The sequence below is a fragment of the Gopherus evgoodei genome, chromosome 1, assembly GCF_007399415.2.
Source record: "Gopherus evgoodei ecotype Sinaloan lineage chromosome 1, rGopEvg1_v1.p, whole genome shotgun sequence".
Taxonomy (NCBI): Eukaryota; Metazoa; Chordata; order Testudines; family Testudinidae; genus Gopherus; species Gopherus evgoodei.
Window position 1 is genome coordinate 138902882 of NC_044322.1, and position 12607 is coordinate 138915488.

General features: G+C 39.2%; 1 protein-coding gene across 14 annotated transcripts in view; it reads left to right on the forward strand.

Annotated features, from left to right (window-relative positions):
* The window catches only part of REPS2 (RALBP1 associated Eps domain containing 2), a 162772-nt gene that overhangs the window by 101013 nt on the left and 49152 nt on the right, over positions 1 to 12607 (forward strand). For 13 of the 14 annotated variants that reach the window (XM_030573909.1, XM_030573901.1, XM_030573837.1 and 10 more), the window contains 5 exons: positions 632 to 709; positions 2168 to 2234; positions 3220 to 3294; positions 8478 to 8520; positions 12470 to 12606. In XM_030573909.1, coding sequence (XP_030429769.1) covers positions 632 to 709; positions 2168 to 2234; positions 3220 to 3294; positions 8478 to 8520; positions 12470 to 12606 — 400 coding nt within the window. The remainder of the gene's footprint in view (positions 1 to 631; positions 710 to 2167; positions 2235 to 3219; positions 3295 to 8477; positions 8521 to 12469; position 12607) is intronic. The other variant, XM_030573892.1, reaches the window with a different exon arrangement.

The following is a 12607-nucleotide window of genomic DNA, read 5'->3' on the forward strand; positions in this document are numbered from 1 at the left end:
GGAGCAGGGGTGAGCTGGGGCCGGGGGGGCACCTCAGCATGGAGGGTGGGGAGCTGACGCCTCAGGGCAGAGGGGGCGAGCTGCTGCTGGGGGCGTGCCTCAGGGCGGGGACTTGGGGACAGGGAAGGGCGCAAGGTGGAAGTTTCGCCTAGGGTGTGAAACATCCGTGCACCAGCCCTGACACCAGTGCATACTTCCTTGCAACAAATAGCTTGGGAGACAAGACAGAAGATTTCTCATGAGGTCGATGAAACTGCCAGCAGTCGCTTTAAGCCCCTCCTTGAAACAGCACCTGACCCAAAGTCCATTGAAATCAACAGAAGTGTTTCCATTCACTTCAGTGGGCTTTGCTTCAGGCCCTTAGCCTCTTCCTCTGATCTTTGTTTCCTTAACTCAGAAAGTGGGGAAAAGCCAATCTGGAATCTGGGCCACTAGTACATTGCAGCTAGGCCACTATGGTTGGATATTTAGGTTCTTGAAACATTTGTCTCATGCATCCCAACATAAATCTGAAATTCATGGTAGATTTTGATGATGATGAAAACTGAAGCTATTGAACTGTTAATAAAAATAGATGTTTTTCTTTTCCTCCCCAATGTTTTCACCTTTGTTAAAAAAAAAAAAAAATCAGCTTGAAACTGTCTGTGAAGATCCAACCAACTCAGAGCCGTTGATTCTCTTTGATGTGGCGACCTCCATTGTTGAGCCAGTCAGTGACCATTTTTTTTAATTCTAGCATATTATTGTGACTATATTACTTTCTAGTGCACACAGACCAGGGATAGGCAACCTATGGCATGGGTGCCGAAGGCGGCATGCAAGCTGATTTTCAGTGGCACTCACACTGCCCAGGTCCTGGCCACTGGTCCAGGGAGCTCTGCATTTTAGTTTAGTTTTAAATGAAGCTTCTTAAACAGTTTAAAAACCTTATTTACTTTACATACAACAATAGTTTAGTTATATATTATAGACTTATAGAAAGAGACCTTCTAAAAATGTTAAAATGTATTACTGGCACGCGAAACCTTAGATTAGAGTGAATAAATGAAGACTCGGCACACCACTTCCAGAAAGTTGCCGACCCCTGACATAGACAATCATGGTTAATATAGAGATTGACCTTTGTCCATATTTTTTCAAAGCACATCCACAATGGGTTTGAACGTTACTCCCCCTGAAATCTACAGGAACTGTGCTGCAAAAAACCACATGCTACTTCATATAATAGATCTCTAATTCCTAACCATGAATTCAGTCTACATTTCTGTGCCCACCATTATGGGCTTAATGGATTGAAGCCTGGTCTCATGGGGCAGGCTGTTAATAACAGCATCAGTAAGCATGTAAAGAATTTTGACTGTACTAACCTGAACCCAGTTCTGGCATTGCTTTGCCCACTGAATCCCAGGTACTGCTCTTACTGAGACAAGTAACAGAAAAACTCCCTTTTTGATGAGGGAACTAGCAGAGATTATAGGAGTAGCAAATGTCCACATTATGGATTATTACTGTAATCAAAGAAGTTAGCCTCATTTGTCAGATCTGGGTTGAAGTTCCCGGTCTTTGCCACGGAGACCTGAAGTTGTGCCCTATGGACCCCAACTTTCCCCACTTCAAAAGTATTCAGGGAGAGGAAAGAGTAGGCCAGAGGTCAGTTAACGCATCAGGAAGACTTCCTCAAGCACAAGAGGCATAGAACACAGAGAAGTCTGGCCCCAACTTTGACTAAAGGGGCTATTCTGATGGTTGTACTGTTTCTGGTGGACAGAAATTTTCAACTAGTGTAAAGCTGACAGAGCTGGCTCCCCGCTCCTAGCACAGGGGGCACATCATCAGAAAGAAGGGGACAGAGCAGAACTCTGCTCCACTATGAGAATTCTCAGCTGGCTTACAGCCCCTTTGGCACTATAGCCAGCTGTTGCAAGTTATAGCTGCCCAGGCTGCTCTTTCTAATGTCAAGACTGCAAAATGAGGAAGCTTGAAAAGCAGGAGGCTATAATTGTCTTCATAATGGCCCTCTCCACTTCAAGTGTATCTGGTGCAGGAGAGAATATGGGGCTGTATTTCTGTTAGTCCATGTGCTTAAGCATTTGACTATGGAAGTGTTTCTGCATATTTGATATAGCAATCTGTATAATAAATTAGTCTTTTTTTCTTCTGTGAGAAGACATCGGTTGAGGAGATGCCTGATAAATCTGCCCTGACACAAGATGCAAATAGTGATGACAATCAAGGTATGAGAGCAAAGTGTCTTGTCTTTTTCTTCATTCATTGGGTTTTAAATGTAAATAGGCGCTTTATAAAATTCCCTTTGCTAACAGAATCTGTGCAAATCTAGCTTTTGAGTCAGTTATGCATGAATGCAAATCTGAAAGAAAGGCTTGTAACAGTAACCAAAGAGAGGACTTACTGACAGCAACAGAGCTGAACAAAAACAAATTGATGGACTGTTATTTTAAAATGAACCCCTCATATTTGCATAAACTTTAAAACCAAAATACACTTTCTAAATGTATGCTGTTCCAAATGGGCCTAATAATATACTTTTTGCCTAAGACGTCAACAAGAATTTTGCTTAAGTAAAGAATGCAGGATCTGAACCTTAAAGGTAATAAAATGTCCAGTGATGATTTCTTTTTGGCCTGCCTCAGATCTGCCTCATTCTCTGTAGCTGACATACTTAGGTAACATAGAAAGCCTTTAGGTATGTAATGGTCCCATAAGGCCGAAGTTTTGCTTTATACATATTTGCAAATTGTTTTATATATGACTATGGAAAGCTACCTCTTTTTCTTAGCCAAAGCACAGTTGCAGGCATGGAAGGCACACTTGGTCTTATTCTTCAAGTTATTACTATAAATGGGATATCAAAAGAAAAGGGAATATTCCATCAGGGTGCTGCCTGGAAGGAGAGCTCCCAGATAGAATTGGATGATTTTTTTTTGTCGAATAGTAAATTTGCCAAAATTCATTTTTGAGGCACTGAACCTTTTTGCGAATTTGCCTAATGGTTTCAGGGGGAAAAATTAAAATGTTTTGTTTCTGCTTTTTGTTTTTGAAATGTTTTGATTTAAGAATAATTTACCTAACGTGTACCTTTCTTTTCAGCATGTAAGAAGTATTATTAATAGGGCTTTAATCAAAGTTGAGAGCTATGGACTGTTTTGTTTTCAAGTACATAATTAATTTAAAATAACTTTCTGTTTATTTTCAATTAAGCTCTGAATATAAGCACTACTACCAAAACAATACCAAAGGATTTTAAACCATCTCAACACTTGTCTGTCAAAACAGGTAAGAGGAGAAAATTTTAGCAGCTGACAACATTAATTTTCATGTCTTTTAACAAAAAATGCTTTTTTTAAAGAACTTGTCAGCCAAACAATTTTCTTACCAAAATAAGCCTAAATTTGTTTTGTTTTGTTTCATTTTATTGGTAACGTTCCTTTTACTCTAGTAATAATTTTTAATAATAAATTATCCATCCCATGAATTAATGACCATTATTTGCAAATTTAATCCGAATTAGGATTTGAACTTGTCAAAAAGGTTCACCTCCTGTACTTTTCTTCTGATTAATTTCTTAAGCACAAAGGACATTTTGTAATATAGCATATTGTAAAGTTCCATTTTTTTTCTGCACACAAGATTGGTAAAAGTTGGTAATAATATAACTGTTGATGGAAACCTTTCCCAAACACAGAGTAAACATTATATCTTGCCAATAATGATTTTGAACAGTCTTCATTTTCACAGGAGCTGAGTACCCATAATTCTCACAGAAGTCAATGGGTGCTTAGCAATTTTGAAAATTAAAACTTGTGATAGGAATTATGGTGCTATAGCACTGGTGCCACAGTTCAGGCTGTAAATAGCTTTCTTTTCCTGTAGCTATTGATTCCCTTCCCCACCCCTATCATTTTAGAAAGTTTTATTTCTGGAATGGCATATATCAAAAATCGCTTGCTTGGTCCAGAAACTTCATACTTGTTCTGTTTGTTTATTTTCACTCAGTGAGAAGTGATGCCTTTAAAATTAACCACCCAATCTTCCTAAAAATATTCCTTGCAAAGCTATGAATATTTGAAAACTTTATCAGGTCTCAGTAGAGCATATAAATCTCAGTGGTTAACCACTTAGGTATTAGTGCAAATCTGGGTTTGCCCTTTAAAAAAAAAATTTGAAGTTTCTCATCCTTTTAATCATGAAGATATCCTTGATTAATCAAACTGACCTCAAGGGCCTGTCTTAGTAGTTGTGCCTTAAAACTCAAGTTTATTAATGGCTCCTCAACAGCTGCGTGCCTCATTTTCAACTCTTTTTTTCCTGGCTCCTTCCCAAACACTTGGGAACTGCAAGATTTCCTATCTTCAGCTCATGTTCTTGACTGATTGTGTGGTCTTCTACATACATACTTCCTCTAGGCAGGAAAGTTAGTGGCAGAATCTTTATCTTTCTTTCTTTGTACTCCCCCTGGGATTTCTGAGTTTCAGTTTAGCAGGACTCCTAGCAGTACACCTTGGAAAAGCTGTCATTGCTCACACTTGTTCCCAAGCCACTGCAAGTTCTAGCCCCTCCTTCACCTTTTCTCCATGAAGATGGAATGGATGCTGCTGTTCTGTTCTTTTGTGGCACAATTTTGTACCCCTGAAAAGGTTAGAGTCAGAGTCTTAATTCCCTAGATGATGCAACCCTTTTCCTTCTCTGCCTCCTTCGTTACCGGCTGCCCTTCAATCCCTTTCCCCTTACTTGCCGACTCCCTTTGAGTCCAAAGGGAAATAAATGGGATGAAATTTAGGAGGAAGAATTAGGTTTCATAAATCAGGAAAAAAGATGTTATGAAATCAATTAGACCAGGGGTCGGCAACCTTTCAGAAGTGCTGTGCCGAGTCTTCATTTATTCACTCTGATTTAAGGTTTCATGTGCCAGTAATACATTTGAACGTTTTTAGAAAGTCTCTTTCTATAAGTCTATAATATATAACTAAACTATTGTTGTATGTAAAGTAAATAAGGTTTTTAAACTGTTTAAGAAGCTTCATTTAAAATTAAATTAAAGTGCAGAGCCCCCTGTACCAGTGGCCAGGACCCGGGCAGTGTGAATGTCACCGAAAATCAGGCGGCACGCGTGCCATAGGTTGCCTGCCCCAGAATTAGACTGTTGAATAGACCACCAAGGTAGTAGTGGTAATTCATTTGTGACAAAGTTCCTCCTATGCCTTGGTGGGTCCTGGCTTATTGGCGGATTTGCTCACCTCAGTGATCTTCCCCTCTTGTGGAACCCACAGTTTGGGTCAGCTCCTCCTGTGTCTGATCAGGAGTTGGGAGGTTTGGGGGGAACCCAGGCCCGCCCTCTACTCCGAGTTCCAGCCCAGGGCCCTGTGGATCGCAGCTGTCTATAGTGCCTCCTGTAACAGCTGCATGACAGCTACAACTCCCTGGGCTATTTCCACATGGCCTCCTCCAAACACTTTCTTTATCCTCACCACAGGACCTTCCTCCTGGTGTCTGATAATGCTTGTCCTCCTCAATCCTCCAGCAGTACACTCTCTCACTCTCAGCTCCTTGCCTTCTTGCTCCCAGCTCCTCACACACACAAGCCTTCTCCTCTGGCTTCTCCCCGCCAGACCGGAGCGAGCTCCCCCTCAAACTCCGGTGCCCTAACCAGCCTGCCCTGACTGGCTGCAGGTGCTCTAATTAAAGTAGCTATCTCCACTGCCTTCTAGAAAGATCTTAATTGGCCGCAGGTGCCTTGATTAACCTGGAGCAACTGCCATTTGGTTACCAGAGTACTAGGGATTTGTTTAGCCTGGGGCTAACACACCTGTTTCTCAGTACTTTACTGTATCCATCTGGCCTTGCCCCATCACACATTACATTGAGTTATTTAAAACTGGAGTGGACAGAGTACTAGAGAATATCCTATAGGTGTCCTTGTACTGGCAAAGGGATTGGGTTAGATGATGTGACAGAAGATAAGAGGTGCAAAAGACCTGTTTTGTCAAGCCACAATAATAGACAGGTTTCCTATAGTGATCATCAGTGTTTAAATATCATCGTTATCTTTAGGCTTCAGGACTAAAACTCAACTAAGATTAGAGTCCTGCAAATCTGAAGATATCTGCGGACCATGTTCGTGGATTACAGGTCAGATGGAGATACACATTTTGAATTGTGCAGGGCTCCAATTGAAATGAATAGGGAAAGTTCAGATCTCTCTTGGAGCTATTGATTCAGGCTATCTGCCTGTGTTATAAATTCAGGAAAGACAGCATTTCATTGGTTCACATTTGGAAGGTTTTCTTCACAATCATAAAGATTAGTAATTTGAAGTCAATGCAAACTGTTTGATTCAGCACTTTTGAAAATCAGGCCACTTATTTAGGTGACCGTATGAAATTACATTATTGAATTTGGGCACCCACTTTTAAAAATGTTGGTCCTTAATTATTTCCAAAAACAGCTTAAATTCTGCTTTTGCTGCTTAAGCCAAGCACAAAGCAGCTCAGTGTGCTGCAGACTGTGAACGAGTGTTTTAGGATAGTCAAGAAATCCTTTGTTTCTTCCTTTTGCTTTTCTACCACTTTAGCATATTACACCATTTAATGTATGGCTTTCAGTCTTCAGCCTCTAAAGAGACTCACCACACACTTTAATATTCCAAACCTGAACAGACTCCAAGACCTTAGATTACAGCCCAAAGGCCCATAATCTCCATTCTGAGATTCCAAAAAGAAATGAATTGGGAATTGCTAGTGTCCTTGACATTTCTTTTGTATTTTTCATGTGAGATGTAGGCTTATGTGCATTGAAACAATGGACTGAAGTATTGTTACATTTGCTGGCACTATCTCTGCAACTAATGGTTGCACATACAAATAAACTGTCTTTCTTATTTAGGAGAAAAAAACCAAATAGTTTTCCCCCTACCCCACCCCCGGTTGAGTTGTGGGTGTCATTGAATCTTAATCTTGAATTTCCTGACTTTCACTTGCTTAAAAAAAGGCCTTGACCACAACGCTGCATTGATATAGTTCTTTATTTAATACAATAATCAGTTCAAAATAGGATTCTGTCTTCCCCATGTTCACCTCAACAAAACATCATTTGAGGACTCTGATGTCAACCTTCCCTATAGTTTTGTGGAGATGCTCTAAAGAAAACATAAATATTCTAAAAATATGGTTCACCTTGAATGATATAAAATGAGAAGGCAAATCTTTCAAAAATTATACATATAATTTAAGTTATTATCAGTACTGTCAAAATTGGGTCATAAGATTGTAGAAATCTGTTCCTAAAATTGTATTCTGTGAGTGTTTCAAACCTAAAAAAATATTCATTATTACTCGTTGTTAATGGTAATTCCCTCTCCTCTCTTCTTTTAGTTGCTAGTTAAGAGTTGGTTACACTGGAATCTGGAATGACGCTGAGTCAGTTTGTTGATGACATTAATCTACTGAGAGATTCATTCATAAGTGGTTTTCTTATTGAACATTTATCACTACCAGTTGCATCTGTATATCCTCCATGCAGAGCTTCAGTCAATAATGTAAAACCCATGCAAACAACTTCTCTTATGAGGAAAAAGTGCATGTCTGTGGATCTACATTATGATGCCTGCTATCTCATTTGTTCTGCATGGCTGTAAACTCCCTAACTGATATGTGCATACAAGAGAATAATACAAGCCATTAAAAAGTCAGCATTTGCCAACTGCTATCACAGATAGATTCTGCATAAGAAAATCTATGGTAAGATCAGATAGATACTGGAGTGTGGTAACCTTTGGCAAAATGCTGATTTTCTGAAAGTAACAAATAACACCAAAAATCTCTCTCTAGTACCATCCCTCTGGGTTCTCTTTAGAATTCTATCTAGTATAACAATTTTTAAAAAAAGGAACTAACCTATCTTAGACTTTTAAAATTGATTACACAGGTGTAATACCCCAAGAATCTCTCTTTCAGGGAAGTAGATTTGAAAGCAATCACAAAGTTATGTTTTTCAGGATTACTTTTTGTTTAAAGAGGAGACTCATAGAAAGGGATGTACATATATAAGGAATAGTTCTGAGAAGGTAAATCATTCACTGCTATTTTTCTTGTCTCATAAAACAAGAACAGTTAAACTGACTAAAGTTAACAAATTTCAAATCAATAAAGAAAATACTTTTTAAACAACTGTGGAAGTTATTGCTGCAAGGTGTAACTGAAGCCAAGAGTTGGAATAGTCGGTCTCAGTGGAATTAAAAAAAAGAACTAGAGATCTATGTGGATGATCAGAACATTCACAGTGACAGATGGGGAGTGAGGAGTGAAAACAATCAAATCCTCATTATTATGCGGGGATAAGCATCACTCTGACATCCTCCATTTGTTTGTAATTAATTTTAACTACCTATCATTCTGCAGATAAAGAAACATCCTCTTCTTTTTTTTTTTAAATGTTTTTAACAAGTAATCTTTTGGTTTCAGTTGTTCAGGAATCGAACACACTCAAGGCAAGACCAAGATCCAGGTACTTATTTCTGTTTCTGTCAAAGAAATATTCCCATCTGAAGAGATCTTCAACAGTGTATTATTTAAACATCAAACTGTAGGAGTGAAGGTGTTGATATTGCATTTTATTAACTGCGGTGGAAATAGAAGCCAGCCTAATGTTATTTTGGGAGACCTGTCATCATCCCATTTCAGGAACAGTCTCGAGACTTCATCTAATTGAAAGTTGCATGCTACATATGGATAGCCACATTGGACAATCTAAGGGCACCAATAATGGCAGCATCTGATGCGGCTGAGTGTGTCCTATCTTTTGAATTGTGTAGTATCATATCTAACAGTAACCAGTTGGTGTGTGGCAGAACATAGTATATGGTTCATATAAGAATGTGGATTAAAAATTAAAGCTGCTAAGATTGGTTACTTGCAGGGAATGAAAAAGGCAACTGGTGTCTGAAAATATTGTGTAATGAAAAATACAATAACTATGTTAAGCAGTGTTTTTGGCTGATCAGCATTCTGGTATGCCCACATCTTGTATTAGACTTTAGGCTGTCTATTTCAACCAGTCAGATTAACTACTTTAGTGCTTCATTTCTTTCTCTGATGTAATGAATGTTTAATCATGAGTCTCTTCTTTATAAAGCTTATAATTAATTGAACAAAAACAGAAGAAGGAGGCGAAAAAAAGAGCCTGGCAGAGGAGGAGGATAAACCAAAGAATGGGAGAAACTAAAAGAAATAAACACTTTGAAATTAAACTAAAGGCTAAAGAGAACAAAATTATATGCTTGCCTGTTTAGAGTTTGTTTCAAGGATTGTAGATGTAGCCTCTAAAGCCAGGAGTTGTAAAAGTATTAAGCAGATTTCTCTGCAGCAGATGTATTTTTGCTCCCAAAGTGGCAGTAAATTGAAGGGTGGGAGGAAAAGGAATTTGACTGGCCTACTACAGCAAGGAGTACACTGGTGCTGCAGACAAACAGTATTTGCAGGACAGAAGTTTGATATACTTCACGGTTGGAAAAAAGTATTGAGAGAGGAAGAATATGAATATCTAATAGGATAGTAAAGTGAGTAGTAGAAAATGAAACAAGAAAAAACACACTTGGGACAGGTATGCAAAAACTAGAAATGAATTAGTCGGAGAAGAGGAATGCAAGGTTGATGTGATGTGATAAGGAAATTTTTACTTCTGGAGAGCAGAGTTTACTTTGCACAAGAAAATATGATTTGTTGGAGTTCTCAGTCCCTACAGGTTATTTAGCCACATGACAGAATCACCATGTAACTAGACACAGATAGATTTTTGGTCATGAGTTGTACGTTGGCCTGGAATGGCAGGGTAGGGCTGAGAGACATGGCTGACAGAGTCTGTGTCCAGGAAGATTGCACAGCACCTGCATGCTTTGTGCCCAACTCAAGTTGGAGCGTTTACTGTCTTAAAATTCACTTAATTGTGGTTTAAAATCATAAAATGGGGGGGTAGGGACCTTAAATTACTTTGAAAAGAAAATCATGTGACTGAGGGACTTCGATATAATACTTCAAAAGTATGAATTAAGTTCATTTTTAACCTCAGAACCCCTGTCTAGCATGTATTGCATAACCCACAGGTCTGTGTGTGTTTACGTGTTCCCCTCTGTGCCTGATCCACAGAGGATATGATAGAGATGTGTAGAGGATAGAAGTTGCATTTTGCAAAGGATTTCGAAGTTTCAGAATTTGGCTTTGTTTTAATTAGGAATAAAACCTGAACATTTTGAAATTCTCTGCAGAGGAAAAATCAAAAATCATCCCCTCCCCCTTTTTTCTTTTAAATTTTGATTTCATTCAAATAATGTTGCAACAGGATATTGACTATTTTAAAACTCAAATTCCTGCAAAATAGACAGCATTTCGAGTTTGATAGACCTGCATATTGTGACAAATATGGTTCCCTTGAAGTTTATCTGAGCAACTCTAGAGAGGTATCTGTTACTCCTCTTAGCTTAGTTCAATCTATAGAGATTCATGCTTTTAGTTCTGGAGGTCCCCAGTTCAATCCCTGGTCTCAGTCAATATGGTGGCCTTCAAGTAGCATTGTATTAGCTCTGCAAGGCCAGATGCATTTTTGCCTCCTAGGCACTGCTTTACAGTTCCTTACAATGAATGATAAAGTATAAAGCTGCCTATTTTTTCTCCAGTATATCTCCCCTTCCATTGTTTATTGTATATATTTGAAGTGCAGTATCTTAGGGCCTAATCCAAAGCCCTCTGACTTCAATGTGTTTTGGATCAGGTTTTAAATGAGTTAGGTGGAGGATTCTAAACCCTGGGGCGAAAAATGCAGTGGAAGCAAAGGCAAAATGTTGCATGTGAACCCTGAAACAAGTTTGGTTTTACCTCATGTGTATTGGTTTAATCAAAAATATAAGATTGAAGTTGCCAGTGTCCAACCTGTTAACAAAGAATTGCCTACTAACTACTGCCAGTTTGGCAAAAGCTGCTGATCCGTTTTCCCATTAGCTGGAGTTTTTGCCTGTTGTTGCTTAATCTTTTTTCGTCTTGCTTGTCATGCGTAATGTGTTATAGTCAGTATAACACTTCATGTTGTCAGTTCTGATTTGAGTAAAGTCTGCAGCCTTGCAGAAAAAACTTGTGACTCCAACGGCAGAAATTATTGGACGCCACTCAAGATAATGAAACTTGTTACAAGTGTTTAGAACATACACTTCATAATGCACAGCCTGTATCATGAAAATGGATCATTGTGAACGGTGAATTCAAGTGATACATATATTGCACCTATGAATAGACAGTCACATTCCAGTTTAAGGCATGGTAATGTGAGTTCAAATAGTTTTGCCTTGTTGTCCTACCACTTAATTATTAGTTTAGGCCCCCAAATTACCAACTAGCTAGCTCATTGGCTGAAGGAGAATCATGTGATCTGAACCGGACAGCTCAGATTGTCTCTGCTACAACAGATTTAGAGCAAAAAAAACCTGGGTTTGTCTGGCCTGCTTGCTCAAGGAGGTACAGATTTCTCCTCCCTGAAATGGTGAGGGCAGGCAGTGTTTCTAATGCTGCCCTCCCCCAGGAATTCCATTAGAGAAGGGCAACTTTTTAATTTCCCCAGTGGTCTGTGGGAGCCCCATAAGCAGGTCCTGTGAGGGTGAACTGAGTAAGACTGGGCACTTTTTTGGCCAGTCCCACTCAGCTGCAGACCCTGCAAAGGAGATGGGGTTGCAGGCATGTTGCACTATTACAGAGCCTCTCAGGGAGATTTTGCTTTGCCAGCAGCCCTGTGCCCGGGGTGATGCTGACAGAATACATCAAAACTGTAGGCTGAAAGTAGTCTCCTGCCAGGACCCCTTGTTATTTTAAGTACTACAACTTATGTTACAGTTAATGCAACATTTTGGCTGCATTTATTTATTTTTGTGCTTTTCAGAATTCAGCCATATTGTAGGAAATAAATATCATAGTGAAAATGCTTCAGAAGCAAGTTAGCACTTTTAATATACTCCTAGCGGCAGCCAGAGCCCAGCATGTTGAGAGTTCAAATTAAAGTTTATGGAGAAGGCGAGGAAGAAAGTTGGTAGAGAGGAAAGAAATTTTCATTCAGGTGTATTCAAGATAGTTACTACAATTATTCTGCTGTTGGCTGAGGTCACATGACCCTCTGAGTTAAAGTGGAGCCTGAAGCTATAAAACTAAAACAATGAGGCTAAAAGGCATTTTTAACACTTGTACTTGTTCTGTGTGTTTAAAAGTAACCCTCCCACTCTCTAGAGCAAGAGTGCCCGCCGTCTGTACCATCTAATATTATATCCCACCGCCATCAGCTGCCCTTTCAGTCCATGAGTCAATGATGTTCCACTGTAAAGCTCAACTCCACTCAATATTTACTACATTTGTACACATGAATGGTCTGAAAATATCAGTTGATTTTATTTTCCTTTTGAGATTCTTTTATTTTCCTTTAGGTCCTATTCCAGCACATCTATTGAAGAGGCAATGAAAAAGGGGGAAGAGCCCCCTATGCCCCCACCAAGGCCGCAGAAATCACATTCCAGAGCCTCCTCCTTGGACCTAAATAAAATCTTCCAGCAAAACACACAAGG